The following is a 19,255-nucleotide window of genomic DNA, read 5'->3' as shown; positions in this document are numbered from 1 at the left end:
CTCTAAAGTATTTATATTCCTACCAAAAATATCTCTTCACCAACACATAGTGTTTAATCTGTATCAATCTGACTTGAGAAAATGATATTTAATTTGTATTTCTGTGATTTCTAGCTAAATTGAATAATCTTCATATGCTTATTGGTCATTTGTACTTCTTCCAATTGCCTCTTCCTGTCTGTTGCCCATTTTTCTATTGTACTGTTTATTTTTATATATCAAATATATTGACCATTGGTTTTACATACTTGATGCTAATTATTATTCTTAGTTTATGGATTGTCTTTGAGTTTTATAATGATGTTTATTTCACATAAGAAATTTAAAATATTTTCTAGTGAAATTTATCAAGTCTGTCTTCACTTATGTTTTCCTTCATTGTCATACTTTAAGATGCCCTTTTCTACCTTCAAAAATTTTGAAATGTTCCTCTTTACGGTCTAACAGTACTTAAATGATTTTCTTTTTTAAATTGACATATTTAATCCATTTGGGATTTATTTTTGTTTTAACTAGTAATTTAACTTTATTGTTTTCCAAATGATTAACTAGTTGTTCTGTCACTATTTGGTGAATAATCCATCCTTTTCCCACTGAATTGAAAGACATATTCTATATACTGTGTCTGGTTTTGGCTTTTCTGATCTCTTCCACTGATCAACCTAATCTGGAGCCAATATCAAACTGTTTAATCATTGTGACTTTAAATACTTTAAATGTATGGTAGGGAAAGTCTTATTACTCTTATTTTTCACAAATATCTTGTCATTATCTCATGTTTTATTCCTTCAGATAATTTATGGGATTATTTTGTCAAGATTTTGTTTGAGTTGTTTTAAATTGATAGATTTCATTGGGGGAGAACTGACATGTGTTATTCAAAGCTCCAGCAGGAACAGAGGCCATGAGACAGTTTTCAGGTTTGTTTCTCTGCAGGCTTCCTACCTATTTCTGTTGTTTTCTGTCAGTCCCATTGGTGCTATCATGCAGTATGGCTTGGGGTTAGTGTCTGATTATGATTCTTTCAATTTGTTCATTCTGAAAAATCCTGTTTGGCACAGAGGAGGTAAAGCAGGAAAGTTGCCCACTACTAGTGGCATCACATTATGCAAACAAAGACAGGGTTGAGCCATCATCTTCATTGTTAACCTATAGAGAAGCCTGAAGAATATAATATTTCTCACACTTTATATATACAGTGTTAATGCAGGGCCTATATGAACAAAACAAAAAATTTCATGGTGGTATTTAAGGAAAGATCTGAATTAAATGCAAAGATGTACCAAATTCCTGGCTAAGAAGATGCAATATTTCAAGGATTTCAGTTCTCCCCCAATGAAATCTATCAATTTAAAACAACTCAAACAAAATCTTGACAAAATAATCCCATAAATTATCTGAAGGAATAAAACATGAGATAATGACAAGATATTTGTGAAAAATAAGAGTAATAAGACTTTCCCTACCATACATTTAAAGTATTTAAAGTCACAATGATTAAACAGTTTGATATTGGCTCCAGATTAGGTTGATCAGTGGAAGAGATCAGAAAAGCCAAAACCAGACACAGTATATAGAATATGTCTTTCAATTCAGTGGGAAAAGGATGGATTATTCACCAAATAGTGACAGAACAACTAGTTAATCATTTGGAAAACAATAAAGTTAAATTACTAGTTAAAACAAAAATAAATCCCAAATGGATTAAATATGTCAATTTAAAAAAGAAAATCATTTAAGTACTGTTAGACCGTAAAGAGGAACATTTCAAAATTTTTGAAGGTAGAAAAGGGCATCTTAAAGTATGACAATGAAGGAAAACATAAGTGAAGACAGACTTGATAAATTTCACTAGAAAATATTTTAAATTTCTTATGTGAAATAAACATCATTATAAAACTCAAAGACAATCCATAAACTAAGAATAATAATTAGCATCAAGTATGTAAAACCAATGGTCAATATATTTGATATATAAAAATAAACAGTACAATAGGTAGGAAGCCTGCAGAGAAACAAACCTGAAAGCTGTCTGATGGTGCTCTGTGTCTTTTATGATGAAAGAATAGGACTATGAAGAAAGACACAGAGCACCATCAGACAGTCAAGAATTTCAGAGTCAGCTGGCCTTGGACCTCATGCCAGCCCATTTTGTAACTATCTAGGTAGTCAAGGGTTTAACATTTTTCTAATAAGACAGTTATTATGCATTACATGAGTGATTTCTTTGCAGCTCTAGAGTGTGGCCCTACCTACTTCAACATGAGAAGATTTTTGTATTTGTCAGTCATTTTATAATGACTTGTAATGAGCTCTTTATTATCAACTGTGGATATAACTTTGCTGTTGGAAATTAACAGTATCAAACAACTGGGTATAATGTTTGTAGTATCTGAGGAGGGAGAGCTGTATAGAAAGTTGTAGTCTCTGTGTTAATTATTCAGTCATTTACGTTATAGTGTGGGAACCGAGGACTTTCTAGAACCACTTTACAGCAGGCCTAGATCCCATCTACACATGTCTTCTGTCACCTGAATACGGAGAAGGCACCCACAGGGCCATATGCTTTCTAGACAAAGAACAAAGATTTCTGCCACACTCAGAAGTCTTTGTCTTCAGACTGTAATCACCCACACCATATTTCCTTCTGATCCAGTTTCCGGATTTTGTGCTGACACTGACACCATATTGCTGTGGTGTAGGGTATGTCATTTCAATACTTTGTGCCCATTTTCATAACTGAAGAGTCAGGCATCACCTTGGGCATTTTAAGATTCTTTACAGCCCAAAGATTCTGTGTTTGTAATTAGGCCCAATGTGTTAGAGCTAAAAGGAAACAGTGGATTTCCTGGAAGGAAGGGACTTGTAACACAGGCCAGAGATAAAATGGGGTGCATTTAAGAAAAGATGGGGGCTAACAGTTTGCAGGGATGCTACAGAGAGAACTCCAGCCTTGTATGGAGGAATGAATGTGATACAAGCAAAGAGTCTTTAAAATTCCTTCCAACCAATCTGGGATCCATAACCTTATGGACTGTGATTTGCAGCAAACCAATAATATGATGCCAGTCAGAACAATATCCCTGATAAACATAAATGCAAAATTCCTCAAAAAGACTAGGATTGTTTCTGGAATGCAAGGATGATTCAACATATGCAAATCTATAAATGTGATTGGCCATGTTAACAGAATGAAAGACAAAAACTATATGATTATCTCAATGGATGCAGAAGAATAATTTGACAAAATTCAACATCATTTTATGATAAAATCTTTCAAGAAATTGGGTATTAGAAGGAATGTTACTCAACACAAAAAGGTCATATCAGTTAAGCCCACAGCTAAAATAATGACCATGAATGAGATAAGGATGCACACTCTAACCACTTCTATTCAACATAATGCTGGAAGTCCTAGCCAATTTCATATTAATGAGCCTCATTTTATTAATCATAGAATAAGGTATATGATAATCCCTCTTATACTTACTTTGCACAAATTATTATTATGATTATAATTATTTTGAAACAGGGTCTCACGCAGGCTGCAGTACAGTACCACAATCACAGCTTACTTCAGCCACAATCTCCCAGGGACAAAGGATTCTAGCACCTCAGCCTCCTAAGTAGTTGGGACTGCAGGTGCACACCACTAGGCCCAGCTAATTTTTTGTTGTTTTTGTAGAGACGGAATCTCACTATGTTGCCCAGGCTGGTCTCAAACTCCTGTGCTCAAGCGATCTTTCTACCTTTGCCTCCCAAAGTGCTGGGATTACAGGAGTGAGGCACTGTGCCCAGCCCTGCAGATTATTATTGAACTTTGTAAACTAATCAAAGGAGAGTGATTATTATTACTGTTAACAACTCTGATAGCCTCATCCATATATTTGGAGAAATTAAATAAATAGGAAAAAAATAATAGCAATCCAATGATTTTACCTTGGCTCTCCCATTATTTGGGGAAGTGATAATTCAGATAGAAGTGACTTGCAAGCAGTCTTGAGAGATTACCTGTTCTATTCCCTATCTTTGCCTCTAAATCAAATTGTACAGATGAATAAGGTCTTATTTTTAGAACTTACAGAAAAAAGACTCCTTTCATATCCATCTTTGGAATTCTCAATCACTTCTGTAACTATTAAGCATCATTTCAAACATTAAATTCATCATTCTGCTTTGAAGGAACACATGTCATGTGTACCTATTTGTATGTTTTGGTGTGTTTTATGCTTTATGTGATCACCCACATATGCACAGATGATTCCAAAATCCAGTGTGTGGGTGTGTACACACACATACACACACTTACACACCTGTGCACTCACACATACATGAAATGTTTATGCCTACATTGCATGTTATTGGCAACATTATTGCCTAAGGCGATATTAGCCACCTTGAGTTTTTGGAGAGGTTTTGAAAACAAAGACAAGAGACTACATGATTCTAGATGTAAGAGGCAATGTTGCAATAAGTTACTGTCCTAAAAAGACCGAATAAATGGACAAGAGACTATTATTTTGGATGGTTTCTTGTTTACCAGTAATACTTAAATCCCCTGCATTAAAAAAAAAAAAAAAAAAAAAAAAAAAAAAAAAAAAAAAAAAAAAAAAAAAAAAAACAAAAAAACAACAACAACAAAAAAAAAAACACGCTGCAAATATATTATAGAAGAAATCAAGATGTCCTTCAAGATTCTTAGAATTGAAAAAGATTTTAATGACTTTCCAGTCCAATCTATTTCATGTAATCCGTGGAGTCCAGAGAGGCAAAAGGACTTGTCCAAGGTCATATAGTGAGTTGGTGATAAGGCTGAACAAGTATTCAGATGCTGGGGCTTCCAGCCCACTGCTCTTTTTCTCATCTAGGACTTGTATATTTTTGTTCAGTGGAGATTTTCTTCTGTAATCTCAATACCCAGTGCAGGGCCTGGCATATAATAGATTATCGGTAAATGTTAAATTAATACGTCATGGCTTTGGTTGTACTGGGCTTTGCACTTACTCCTGAGTATACTGTAAAGAATATATATGTTTTAGGTCGCCATGTTTTAGCTCAAGATGAACCCACAGAAAAAGTTTGAATTGAACTATGCTAAGGAAATTATCTGAGTTCCAAATTAAAAAAAAAAAAAAAAAACCACACTTTTCCAATATAAACTCTCTCATTCACAGAGAGATTCTCTTTCAGAAATGCAATCTAAAACTATTTTGGGAGCCATATTCCATTGGTTGTGCAACCATTTCTTGGCAAACTGGGGCCCCGGAACTAGCATTTTCCTAGGGAAGAAGAGATTTCTCAACAAAATCACATGCTTTCTAACCTAAGGTTATTTCAGTAATCAGTGTATCAAGCTAGTCTTGAGGATTGCAGCAGTACCAATACTGTGGGAGTGTACCAGTTCTAGAACAGCTACAGCATTGGAACTGAACCCACTAGAATTGAATACAGGACCTGTTTTTGAGGAAGTAACACCCAAAGGCTGAACTTCACTTGTAGCACCATCCCTTCTGTGCACATATCTCAGTCGTCAGTTTACAGCAGAAAGAAAAAAGCTGTTAGCAAATTATATGTTCTACTTATGCAAACAAAACCCTATGATATGGTAGAAAGGGCACTGGCCTAGAGGCCTTAGTTTTCTCCTATGTTGAAAACCTCTAACACAAGCCTGGTTTATAGTACTCACCCAATAAATGGTAGTTTTCTTCCATTGGGAGCCTCTGATTCAGTGTGCTTCTTCAGGTAAGTCACTTCCCTGGAACTCCTCCTTGGAATGAGAGTTGTACTGTTGGGATTTTTAACAATTCCTTCAAGCCCAGGATTTTGGAATCATTTAATAAAGGGAGAAAGGAAGGAAAGAAGACTGAAAAGTTAAAGGGAAAAAAACAAGGAAACAAAACATTAAAAAGGAGGAAAGGAAAAAGAATCCTTTACTACAATAAAGCTAATTTTATGTTCTTCCAAGTACCACTTTAAGTAAAAGAAGTTTTTTGCTGACCTAGATACTACTGAATCGACTACATAAAATAGCTTACTGTAATAGCTGTATTTCTGTACCTAATCTGCACGTTTTAGGCTTAGTAAAGGGAGACGAAAGCTGATGTATAGTTAAATTTATGTTTTTAGTTGTGTTTTTTTTTTTTTTTTTTTTTTTTTTTTTTTTTTTTTTTTTTTTCCTGCTCTCAAGTTTCAATCACTCTTTAGTTTCTGTTTCTTTTCTCCACAAGCATTCTTCCTCTGCCTAAAGAAACTTCCCTAAAATCCCAGTCTATTCAGTAAATCAAAGCACAGCAATAAATTTGAAAAAAAAAAATACCAGGAACATAGAGAAAGAAAGTGGAGTGAGGGGATGCAGAGGCTCAGGCTGGAGCAGGGTTGTAAGCATGAGAAGTTCTGCATATTTCAGAGCAGCCAAGGATGTATCTTTGCCTATTCCTGCTGGTGACTTTGTGTGTCTATGCATCTTTCTGCTACTACGTATATGTTTCGTCAGTCAGTCCACGTTTATTGAGAGCCTGCTGTGTGCCAGGATTGTGCTAGGATAAAGGAACAAAATATTGAGCAAAATATGTTTTTGAGTAGGCTTTCAGAGTTTTGAGAGGCTGTAATCCTGAGGATCTCTAGGTCTGAGTATGTGTGTGTGTGCACAATTCTGTGTATCTGTGACAACTCCAGGTGTGCATGACCGTGATCTTTGTTACTCTGTTGACTTCATAGAATTTCCTTTTACTTGCTGTGATTCACTACACAGAGTGGGCTTTATCTCTGATTTTTATAACCTGCAAGACTGGGGGTATGATCACTAGCAATCTGAAAACAGTTAAAAATCCCATGGAGTTATCTTTTATAGAAGTTTTCCTATACCATTATGAAAAATAAGCCTCTTATTAGCATGAGTGGAACTCTATGCATGATTACAGGTGTCAATAGGAAGAAACATTGACTGAGTTCAGATCTCTTCTATGCCATGCTAAAGGGGTGACAAGTTCCACAATGGATCATTTTCTCATGGGCATTTCTGGCTTTTGCTAAAAGTAGAGCATCTTATTTTAAAAACCAGTGAGTACTCCTAATAATGGAGATATCATCAGGATCTGAATTGTTCATCCCCGAAAAAAAAAAACGCTATGAAAATCCAAAAATGTAGTGCCAAACGAACTGTTTTAATAGTTAGATTCTTTATGATCAAATTGTTTGGGGCCATACTCTGTCCACATTTTTATGTGGTAGGATATAACTCCATATATGTTCTGTTCTAGAAATACCCAAAGAAAGAGACTCTGGAAACTCATTAAGAGGTCTGTGCACCCTTGTATTTCTTCTCCCAGGGAAACAGAAGTACCTGTGCGCCAGCAGAAATGATTGCACCATTGATAAATTCCGAAGGAAAAATTGTCCATCTTGTCGTCTTCGAAAATGTTATGAAGCAGGGATGACTCTGGGAGGTAAGATACTTTCTTTTCCTCCTCTTCCTCTGTCCTCTTTCCCCCTTTCCTCCCTCGTTTTCTAGCCTCTTTTTAAACGAGATTTTCTTCTTTGATGCTTCCAAGGGAACTGGCCATGCTCTAGATACAGGCTGACCCTTTCATAGCCAACGTGGCCATCAGCCAGCTGGTGCCTTTTTTTATCCTTAACTATGCCACTCACCATTCTGGGGATCAGCATTAGAACAGGAGGTGTGAAGCAGGGATCAGGAGCCAACAGAGGGTGAGTGAGGATGCATGTGACTGGGCAGGGTCCCCAGGGAACTTAATGGTACTGGCCTGATGTTGTTCGATGGTAGCTAGGATAAGAGAATTAAGAAATCCAGAACAGTTACAGGTGCAGGATAAGCCAGACACAGGCTGACCCTAAACACCTGGGAATATCCTTCAGCTAACTGTTGCCTATGTTGTAGGGCCAGCTACCTGGAATGAGAAGCTGCTTCTCTTTGGAGCCTGAGACTAGGCTACCAAACAGAGCCAATTTCCTATCCTATATCTCCCAAAGATGAACAGATGTTTTAATCATTTTCTTTTCTTTGCAAATCTATTGATCATTTCCAAAAGCATTTTTTTCAGTGGCACAGTAACATGATAGAAGGAAGATACAGCTCTTTCAAGGGCATTCCTCTATCATAACACTATCCCCTGAGCCTGTCTACCATGAGCATTGTCACAGTTCCAGAAAGGCTTAACATCAGTTGATTGACACTTACATTTTCTCTCTCAAAATTCCCCATCTCTTCATGTTTACATCTGCCCAATGCCAGGGTCCTCGCTGCTGCCTGCTGCTTCCAAAAAGATGCATATTTCATGAGAATAACAAGATCATTAATCTACTCCAATTTGGAAATGGAATTTGAAAAAAGGCAAGCTTGTTTCTGAGTGCCCGCAACTGTAGCCCCAACCCTGATTATTCATTATTAGCCTGGAAAACCCAAGTGCCCAGAATCCAACTCTCTCCTCTCTCCTCTTAAGGCTAATTTAGCCCAGTTGTCTATATCTGGCTTTCTGTGAGGTGTTCAATACCATGTTTGCCTATGTGCACATTTATAGACAACAGCTAATTCTCTTATCCTGGAGCAGGGCCATTTGTGGATCTTCATGTAGAAAACTATATACTCCCCATCCTCACAGGGCAGTAGTATTATTTAAACAGAACAGAGTACCTCAAATGTATTTACCCAGGCTAGATGAGCAACAATTTCAAAAGAAGCATCTCAAGCAGCATCTAGTACTCCCAAACATCACAGGTAGATGTTCTGTGAGTGGCTTTCCAGGCATCCACATCAAATGAGACTCAGATATCTGAGAAAGCTCAACCTTGTTTTGTTTTGCTTGGTGTACTCCAAAGAAATCCAACAATTGAGGTCTACAGTGGAGAAGAAGTAGGACTGGGGTCAGGGAGTACAGAGGGAAAGGCAGGAAGGGTGACAAAGTGATTGACAAGAGGAAATGTTCTCCATATGAATGTTTCAGCCCCATGTTGAGGGTTCTTATGCATTCAACCGTCAATTATGTAGCCTTCTGCGAATTATGTATAGTATAAGAGATGGGGACTCTCAGATAGGGAACCTCTTGGCTTGCCATCTGGCAATATGAATTGCAAGTCCACTTTGATGCAGCTAAAGCCTAATGGTAACAAAAGTCCTCATAACATGTGGATGCAAATCTTAACATTAATTCCATGTCTCAGCCAACATTCTCCATTATAAAGCAGGCTGTAACGTAATTACAGTGAACCGCTTCTGAAAAGGAGCCTGTGTATAACAGACAATTTCACTATACTATATAGCAGTCAGATGCAGGTTTGTAAATTAATTTATTGGTGAGAATGGTTCAGTACATTTTCAAATTGATTTATTGGTGAAGTACTCAAATTTGAGTGGGCTTGGTGAACGCAGTGAAGACAAACTGAGAAGTGCGGTGACTGGCCTTCATTTCAGTTCCATGCCCATGATATTTTACTCAGTGTCTTCCGTGTACAAGGCACCATGCTAGGAATTAGAGCTTCAAGCTAGCAACCATCAGGAAATGTTTCCAAAATACAAGGATTCTTGATATTGTGTAAATGGCCTTGCCTTTAGAGTCAGGCAGATCTAGTTTAAAGGTTCAGCTCCTTTACTTACTGTGTGCCCCTCTGGGCCTCAATTTCTTCATGTGTGATTTAGAGATACCATCCTCACAGAGTTATAATGACGATCAGATGACATGATAAATGTGAACATCCTTTATAAATAGCAAAGTGCTAGACAAATGTGGGGGCTTAATATGACATTGAGGTCACTAGTAATTTAGCTGGAAAGGTTGTAACACAGCACTTCCCAATGGCTTTTACCCTAAGTAACTTGGTATGCCATATAATATGTAACACCAGAGAATTGCAAGAAAACACTCTTGATTACCTGAAACCAAAAGCACCACCAGAAACCTATTCAGAAGCTAATTTTAGTAATTGAGTGAATCATATGCTACGTTCAAATATCATACCAGTAAAAACCCAATTGTTTACCTTCTTAAATCACTGCTTGAAGAACAAATCTTTCCATTTTGCTGAATGAACTTATCTCCACATTCCCTACCCTACTGCCACAACACCCTCTCAAGTTTTTTGTTAACTTACGCATCCAGTGCATAGCACACCTTTACTCAAACAATGGAAAAGAAAGTGTCAATAGAAAGTGGCCCTGTCTATTCCTTAAGGAGTAGACTTCCATTTTCATGAGATTTGGATTTAGCATAGACATATTGATTACCTAGAAGAAGAATTCATATAGTTTTATCTTCTGATTCCCATCACTCAAATCAAAATTAAATGGTATATTCCAAAATGGCAACTAGGAATGTGGCCTTGAGCAAGTCCCTTCTCTTCTCTGATGCTTTGTTTTCCCATCATAGAACTGGAATTGTGAGTTTCACTAAGGACCTTTCTGGTGCTAACATTTTGTGTTTCTATGTAAAAAGCCACACTTTTGTTTTTCAGCTTTTTCTTAGATTGTCTGTCCCCTGTTCCCAGAAGTATAGTGAGATTTGAGTGCTTTCATATATCATAATTGTATCTACCTCCATTCGTACCTACTTAAGATATCTGTCTAAAAGTAGACTAGACAGATTATTGAGGGAGTAGAGGGCAGAAGGGCTGTCTCTGTATAAAGAAGCTGGCATTCTTCAGCTGACGGTTGCTTGGTCTTCAGGCCTCAAGATCTCTAATCTGGCTTTCTCTGTCATGTTTCATTCACTGTTTGGTGATGGAATCTCTTCAGCTCAAAGGTACTTAATAGATACAGCTTTAATTCTTTCAGGCTTCCAGGCTTACCTACCTGTTATTTGCTTTTTTTCTAGTAGTTGTTGTTTCTGAAAGGATCTTGAGGGTGGCTGGAGTCTCAGAATGCTTTCCTTAAAGGCTACCTTCAGGCTCTCAGCTGCTCATCCACAACAAAGATAAGCCTTTCTTTGTAGACACATTCCGGGCTGCATTTAAAAACCATATATTGTTAATTGCTTAAAGAATTTAAATCCCTTGACTACTTTTCATTTCAGAAAACGCTTACAAAAAGTGTCCAAATAAGGACCTTCCCTCCAAGGAATTTGCTGTGGCTTTCTCACAGTCCATAGTTAGGATAAATGTAAAGCCATCTCTCATTTTTCTCTGCACTTTCCAAGGGTACACTCCTTGTTTCCAAGATAGAATGAGAAAGAAATGCCCTTCCTGCCTTCTTCTCCCCTGACCCTTTCCTCCTTCCCACTTTCCCTCCTATTCTTCTTCAAACATGATTTATTTCTGTGTTTTGCAACTCATGAGTTCTCAGCTTTTAGTAAATGGTGTTGGCCCCTATTGATTCCTTCCATCTCCTGGACCATGGAAGATAGTAGGCCTTTCAGAAATTTCAGGTAGCAGCCAAACCCTGGAAGAAGAGAAGGAACATGGGGTCCTAGACCATGTGAGAACCTGAAGTGTTCAGCATGTCCTTCACAGATTCGTCTAGCATATTTCAGAAGTCTCTTTCCAACTAGGAGACTGAATTCTGCATCTGAGAATAAAAACTTAACATATCTACAGGTTTTGACAACCTCTATGAATTATCTAGTTGAGAAGATGGCTCAAGGAGCCCATGGCCATGTTTTGATGTTGTTATGGACGCTATGAACATCCTTGCAGTTTCCACTGTTGAAGACAGCCCTGATGCCAACTGTCTCATCATTCCCCATGTTCAAGAGCATCTCAGCATTGCGCTCTCTGGATCTCATGTCCTGAATGCAACAAAGTGATTTCACTGCTGAATTACTATTTATGGCATAGCTCTTCACAGCATTTATTCATCCATGTATCTATTCATCCATCTTTCCAGCCAGCCAAGAAGCTCATGCTTTCATCTTTTCATCCATTTACTCGTCTATTCATTCATTTAGCAAATATTTATTGAGTACCAACTATGTGCCAAACACTCTGCTAAGCATTTTGGAGAAGCAGAACTGAATAAGATATTATTCCTTCCCTCAAAAATTTAGGCAAGGGGAGAAAGGCAGTGATAAGGAATATACTTTAGCTATACAGGAAAATAAGAAATCACTGGGAAGAAGTTTAATGAAATGGAAGAAAAAGGACATCCAAGGCAAAAGGTACACTTTGAATAAAGGCATAGAGACAGGAACAAAATGCATTGATGGTTTGAGGAACAGCAATTGGTTTAACATGGCCAGAGCTGGGGAAATGGGAAAGGCAAGCTGCAACCACATTGAAAGCAAACTTGGTTATAATACTAGGTAGTTTAGACTTCAAGCAGTTGAAGATGTATGAGCATAGGACAGGCATGATTACATATTATTTTGTTTATTTGCATGTTTTTTTTTAGAAGAAAACTGGTAGCAGCAAGAACATTTTGTTGATGAGGGCTTAAATTTTAGGAAGCAAGACAATTTTAGAAAGGCCAACTAGAGAGAAATTTCTAGCATAAAATTTTGCCAAACACCTAGGATTTGTTCCTGGGGCCGGTTACCTCCATTTGGGTTGTTACAAGCAAGTACTGACTACGTATGTGAAAAAATATTGGTTTCGACCAAGACAATTGGCTTGTATAAGAGGCCTACCCTCATACCAAAAGCCAGCTTCCTTGGTCTAGACTAGGGTTTACTGTTATGTGTTCTGAGAAAACTAGTTTCATAACATGTTCCATGAATAAGTGAGGGAAACTTGCATATTATGGTCCTGCTCGGGAAGATTTACAATCTTTATTAGCATATTGCAGGTCTTGGTGAATATTACAATAAAGTAACCTGAGGAGCATTGTAACTCAGAATTCCCAAAGCTGATTCAACCACAGAACCTCATTTATTCACATAACACCTGTTATCCTACAAAACCACTGTTCTCCAGAATACACTTTCGAAAACTTGGGTACAGGTAAAAACACTATCCCCGGCCCAGTTCACCATTTTACAGATGTGTATGTCATTAAGAATCAGTCAATAATGCATTAATGATCAAAGGCAGACCATCATTACCACATCTCAAGATTATGCACCATTAGCTACTAAAGCCTCAAAAGTAAATCATGTTGGGTCTATAACGTTGTTGCCATACACAAAGGATAGGATGCAAAAGTGTCCTAGGCCAAAGAAAGCATGGTTATTGCCCAAGTTATCTAATGGCTGCAGATACCTATTTCTCACGTAAGGATTGTGCTAAAGCAGTTATTTCCAAGAAATATAGTGACTTCCAGCATGATGCAGAATGATCTTTTCATATTTTGAATATCTAGACATTCTGCTGTAGAATTTAACAGTCCTTTTATATACATTGTCTGACCAGCATTTTGACATTTACTCAGAACCCCATCACGGTGCTACCACATATCCTCATTGCTAAAGTAGGAGGCTGAGAAATCATAGATTTGTAGAAACCACCCAACGATAGAGCCCCACTGTGTCCTGTTCAGCAGGCAGCAGATTGTCACATAGAATTTACAATGTGGAACTCAGTTACTGGGATTTCTTCCATTCGCCTTTGACTCTCTAGGCTAGAGTTCTAAAGACCATCAGGTTGGTGATGCAAGTGGTAAGTCTCAGTTCTGAGAAGTGCTGCTTTTCACACACAATTCTCTGATACCTGAATGCTCTGACTGATCTCCGTAACTGAGGCATGCACCGAGGAGCAAAATCACCCTATACGTTTTGGCATCAACATGTGCAACATGTGACTCAGCACTTTGAAACTCTGGGATTTTCTTGTTTGATTGGTTTTTGTTTAAAGAGGTCCTGTGGTATAGTGAAAATAGTATGAAAGACTCAGATACAGAGAGGCCTTGTTTCTAGTCTTGGTTCCGTTACTTACTATCTTGATGACCTTGGGCAAATCATTAAATATCTCTGAGCCGCAGTTTCTCCAACCACACTGTGGGAATAATAAAGTATTTTTTACGGCATTATTGTAAGTATGTAGAGAAACTGGTACACAGTAGGCACACAATAAATGTTACTGTACCCTTCAGCCCTTCATTTTTTATGGGAAATGGTCTCTGTTTGTGTTCCCAGGCACCACTGGGGCCTGTTCTCTCTCTCTGCTGTTACAGTGTGGCTTTTGGCTCTTGTTTCTTTGTTCTTTGGTCTCTAAATTACCCTTGAAACAACCTTTGAAATTTGCACTCCATTATCTAAATCGTCATCCCTAAGTTGACTACATAGATATTTAGTGACACTTTGGAGGGGAAAACCTTTATGTCTCTCTAACTGTAGTTCTTAAGGGAATCTGCATATGGAGAAACCAGAGATTCCATCTCTTAATTCCTCCAAACCAAATTATCTAGGGCAGCATATATATGTTGTTCTCTTTCTCTGAGCATTTGCTCTTAGAGAATTATGGTTAGAGAGAAGTAATTTTTTCTAATCATAAAAATTAATGATACCACATATCTGATTCTTGAATGAGTACCTCCTTGTAAAATTTCTACTTAAATCCTTGAGTTTTTAAAGTGTAATAGCAATAGAAAGACTTTATTGTTGTTTACTTTTGCTGTGAGCGCTCCAAAATCCCTCAGTTGCTCTTGAGAGAACAAAAATATGTCATACACAATGTTTTCCAAAGGTAGTAGGCAGAAATCTAAGAGTACACAGTACACAATAGGCCATATATACAAAGGCAGGTATTTCCCAAATATAAAAATTCACAAAAAAAGCTTCATTTTTGCTGATAACCTGGCTGTTTGTTTTAAAACATTTTATAATTTATTATTATAAAGAGTGTTGCTTGTCATTACAGACTGTGGGATGTAATGTTTACATTTTACATTTACTTTCACAAAAGTGTAAAATATTTTCTTTTTATACTGAACCTATACATAGACAACTTACCTGAGCAAGCTGCTTTTTAGAGACTTTTGCATATCTTTTGGGATCACATTGTTAAGAAGTAGAACTAAGGGAAAAACACACAGCCACCCAGAAGCCGGTAGAGCCTTCAGCTCATCTGTTATTAATATTTCTATGACAACAGATATCTAGAAAGTAAACAGGAAATGGCATCGCTACCCTGCGTCACCTTTTTTGGAATCAGGTTGCATTCTTCTCTGTCCAGTTCATCCTTGCAATACTTTTTAGATCAAACCAAGGCATAGAAATATCGTATTTTCTCCTGCTTAATACCCCATGGAACCATTGCCCCTGTGGCTGAAGTAAAAATTGATTGTTTAGGGACATTTCAGCTGTTTAGCAGTCTTCAGTTAAAAACATGTAAGCACCAAGCACCTGCAGAAAACTTGGACTGGCATTTGGAACTAAGAAGAAAATCTGCACCTTGACCAAGATGAAAAGTCACCAGCCAAAGCTTGTGCAGTGAAGTGTCATGCTGACCACAATGAAATCGAAAGAGACTGATGACTCTCCTCAGGATGGAAAATGAGGCATAGAAGCTTTGATTAGTGAGCTGTTAGGCACACAGACCTGAATTTCAAAGCATTCTCATCTCCAGTCTGAGTAATAATGTTTATAGTATTAAGTAATTCTTTGACTACTGCAAGAAATTCAGCAGACTCTGATAAGGAGTCTTTCTTGGCCCCTGAGTGACTGTAACTTATATTCTACCTCTTTTCTCTCCCCCTGTATCTTCCCACACTCCCCATCCCACACCCCCACACACAATTCTTAATCACTGTGTTCAGAGAGATTCACACACATATACAAGTATATAGTATATTTGTCAATAAAGCAGGAAAGAAGAAAAAAACTAAAAGTAAATAATTTTCCATTTCCCCATCTCACCTCTGTCATACAAGTAGATAGAAAAAGAGAAATCCCCAGTACAAAATGGCAACCACCCACCTCCCCTACTTTACATGCTGCTTCCTATGTTAGAGGACCTGCCTTAGGCATCTGGTTATGGCGCCTGCTGGATACAAGCCCATATTTAGACTGCTATACTCAACAATGTCTCTCTTTCATATTAGAAAAATTCCGGGTTGGCAATCGCAAGCATCTCAAAACGACCAGACCCTGAAGAAAGGCTGACTTGCCTCGTTCAAACTGAGGGCTCTAGAGGGCTCTAGTGGATACTCGGGAGAAACCTGGAGTTTGAGTCTTACAAGCTTAGGTTTTTGCTTTTCAACACAGACTTTGACATTGGGGCTAGGGGCTACTCTCTTGGTTGCTGACTCCTTCCAATGAGACCCATAGTGTTTTCCTACCTCACAGGGATGTTGTGAGGACAGGCTGTAGAAGTAATAGCAGTCCATTTAGGTAGTTGTGAGTATCATGATAATTGTTCCCTGTAATGTAGCTTGGGATTGGCAAAGTGTTTCTTTTTTTTTTTGAGACGGAGTTTCACTCTTGTTACCCAGGCTGGAGTGCAATGGCGCGATCTCGGCTCACCGCAACCTCCGCCTCCTGGGTTCAGGCAATTCTCCTGCCTCAGCCTCCTGAGTAGCTGGGATTACAGGCACGCGCCACCATGCCCAGTTAATTTTTTGTAGTTTTAGTAGAGACGGGGTTTCACCATGTTGACCAGGATGGTCTCGATCTCTTGACCTTGTGATCCACCCGCCTCGGCCTCCCAAAGTGCTGGGATTACAGGCGTGAGCCACCGCGCCCGGCCAGCAAAGTGTTTCTTGATTGTTCTTGATCATATATGATGGTGGCCAGGCACTGACTCAGGCAGATGCAGTGAAGTTCTGGCTCAGTCGCTTGCTTTTCACAGTGTGCTGCCAGGAAGAAACTTTGTTGATGGGACTCAATGTGTCACCTTGGACAAGAAGCAACTGTGTCTGTCTGAGGCTCCTGTGGCCATATTTATTTGTTTATTAGGCAATTCATATTTCCCCCTTAGGTTCAGTCTTCAGGACCCCTGCCAAGGACCTAGATCTTAGCCTCAGGTCCCATTACTGAGCTGATGGTAGTAGCTGATCCACAGAAGTTCGGTAAACAAGGACCAGATTTCTGCTTCTACTGGAGAAGAAGCCAGCCAACCCCTCTCTTCAAACACACCAGGAGACTAGAGTCAGACAATTTTTATTCCTAAAGTCAAGGTGACTCTGTTTTCAGAAGCTCACACATACTTGAAGCTTTCATAAGGAGGAAGAAGGCCAAATCAGAAACATTGCCTGCTTCTGTTTCCTACTAAAGAGAGGGTAGAAGAAAATGGATCAGACTTTCCCTATTACATCTAGCCTTACTGTAGCCACACTCCCCAATTGCTCTCTCACATCACATGTTTCTCTTCTTCAGTTGTGAGGCCTCATTCTTCTCCCAAGCCAGAGTCAAACATTGTATTGATGTCAAAGAAGAGTCACTTAGAATTTGGAATATTTTGTTCTCTCTCTGCTCTGTAGCTTCCATTTGGAAATCAGTTTCTTCCTGGTGGAGAAGTGGAGTCTATAAGGCCAGGGACAGACACATAAGAGAGTCAGAAGCACTCTCCCTGACTTGCCCCAAAGCCTATCTTTCCCACCTTCTTCTCCAGTCTGTCTAAACACACACACACACACACACACACACACACACTCTCTCTCTCTCTCTCTCTCTCTCTCTCTCTCTCTCTCCTTTCTCTTTCCCCTGACTCAGCAACATTCTGGAGAAAAGCCAAGGAAGGACTTCAGGAGGGGAGTTTCCCTTCCCTCAGGGCAGAATTTTAATCTCCAGACCAACAAGAAGTTCCCTAATGTGGCTAATAAGGTTTATTTTTAACTGCTTTCTATTTGTTTGAATGTTGCATATTTCTGCTAGTGAAATTTTCCCTTAATAAAGCCATTAACACACCAATCGTATTTTCTTATTTACAACAGACTGACGGAATTAATGCTGTTAATATTGGACCTATTTTCTTTTTTTTTTCTTTCTTTCTTTTTTTTCTCTCGTTTGCTTTCCAGGTCATGCTGACCTGTTCAGCTTGGACCGTTTCACATTTGTTTTTAATGTCAGTTTAAATGTAATTGTAAAAGCATGTATGCTCTAAATTCATGTAGTTACTTTTTTTAGTGGAAAAGCCTGGTATTCAAAAGCATTTCCAAGACCTGCAATTTCGTATGAGCAGGTTTTTGGTAAAATCTTTTGTCCCTCACTCGGGATGGCATCTGGACTCTAGTCAGAGAGAGGAGACTTGGAGAGGTTTCTTCTGGATCCCATGCTTTGGCAAGGATGTGCAGCATTGCATATCATTCTATTATTAATTGCATTTACTCCTCCATGAACTTACCATTAGACTAAATAGTCCAACATAAACTTTGAAAGATAAAATTGGATATTCTTTCCCCTAGCAATTTCTCTGACCCAGAATTGGGACTGGGAAGAGAATGGAGACTTGGGGGAAAGAATCAAGGACGCTTCTTGCCTGGGAGAATTTGACATGCACTTATTAATCCCACTTGGTTGCACTCCCTACTAATCCCTCACTCCATACCTGCCAAGGATTGGCTCTGCTCCCTGCTTCTCATCCCTATCCTAGTTCTTAACTCATCTGAATTTTCCACCACTGATCCTTCTCTCCAGTAAGATGCTATTCAACTTGATGAAATATAAAAAGTAGCACCATCCTGGAAGTGGTTTTAGCTCCTGCTCTACCATTTTCTAGCCATGTGACATGATGCAACTTTTGCCCTTCAGCATGAACAGTCTTTAAGGATTGGTTTGGATGGGAAAGGAAGTGATAGACAAGATCCAAGGCCGTTGAACTCCTTTTATGGAAATGGATTCTTTTCTTTAAACCAAATTTGACACCAAGTCTCAAACATAGGTACAGAATAAAGTGCCTCTGTTCTTGTTTGAAAGGAGGTGGGGTGCTTGGAGCCACAAGTTCAGGCCCACTTTGCCTCCTCTCAGGAACTCTTGAAGAAACTTATAGGACTCTTGGGGCTCTACCATTGTACTAGACTAGTGTCTGGGTAGTCTTCTAACTCCAATTCTCTCTTCTGTTACATTTCAGTCCTTGTGAAAACTCTGTATGTTTCATCAGTTCACTTTTTCAGAAAGTTCACCTGCTTGGGATAAAGGGCATGAAGTGGAGAATGTGGGGCTCAGTAACCAGCAATAGTAAAAAATCATTGATTGGCTTACATAATTTACTCTGTTTTTAAGCACCTTACAAACATACTCATCTGAAAAATCACAACCTTGTGAGGTAGAACTTACTATTATCTTAGGATTCTGAAACCTACCAGCTTGACCCTCAACCTTTGACTTGAGATCAGTTGCCCAAGATGGAAAACTATACTTTTCACAGTTTAGCTCCATAAGCAGTCTTTCAGAGTGATTTCTAGCTAGAGATCCATTTTAGAAAAAGTCAGAACCTGCCC

General features: G+C 38.5%; 1 protein-coding gene across 1 annotated transcript in view; it reads left to right on the top strand.

Moving 5' to 3' along the window:
• The window catches only part of AR (androgen receptor), a 164,000-nt gene that overhangs the window by 124,140 nt on the left and 20,605 nt on the right, over positions 1 to 19,255 (top strand). The window contains exon 3 of the mRNA XM_017520202.2: positions 7,329 to 7,445. Within this exon, the coding sequence (XP_017375691.1) occupies positions 7,329 to 7,445 (117 nt within the window). The remainder of the gene's footprint in view (positions 1 to 7,328; positions 7,446 to 19,255) is intronic.

This window comes from Cebus imitator, unplaced genomic scaffold, assembly GCF_001604975.1.
Source record: "Cebus imitator isolate Cc_AM_T3 unplaced genomic scaffold, Cebus_imitator-1.0 Scaffold813, whole genome shotgun sequence".
In the NCBI taxonomy this organism is placed as follows: Eukaryota; Metazoa; Chordata; class Mammalia; order Primates; family Cebidae; genus Cebus; species Cebus imitator.
Note: the sequence above shows the minus strand (reverse complement) of the source record. Positions and strands in the feature narration are given on the sequence as shown.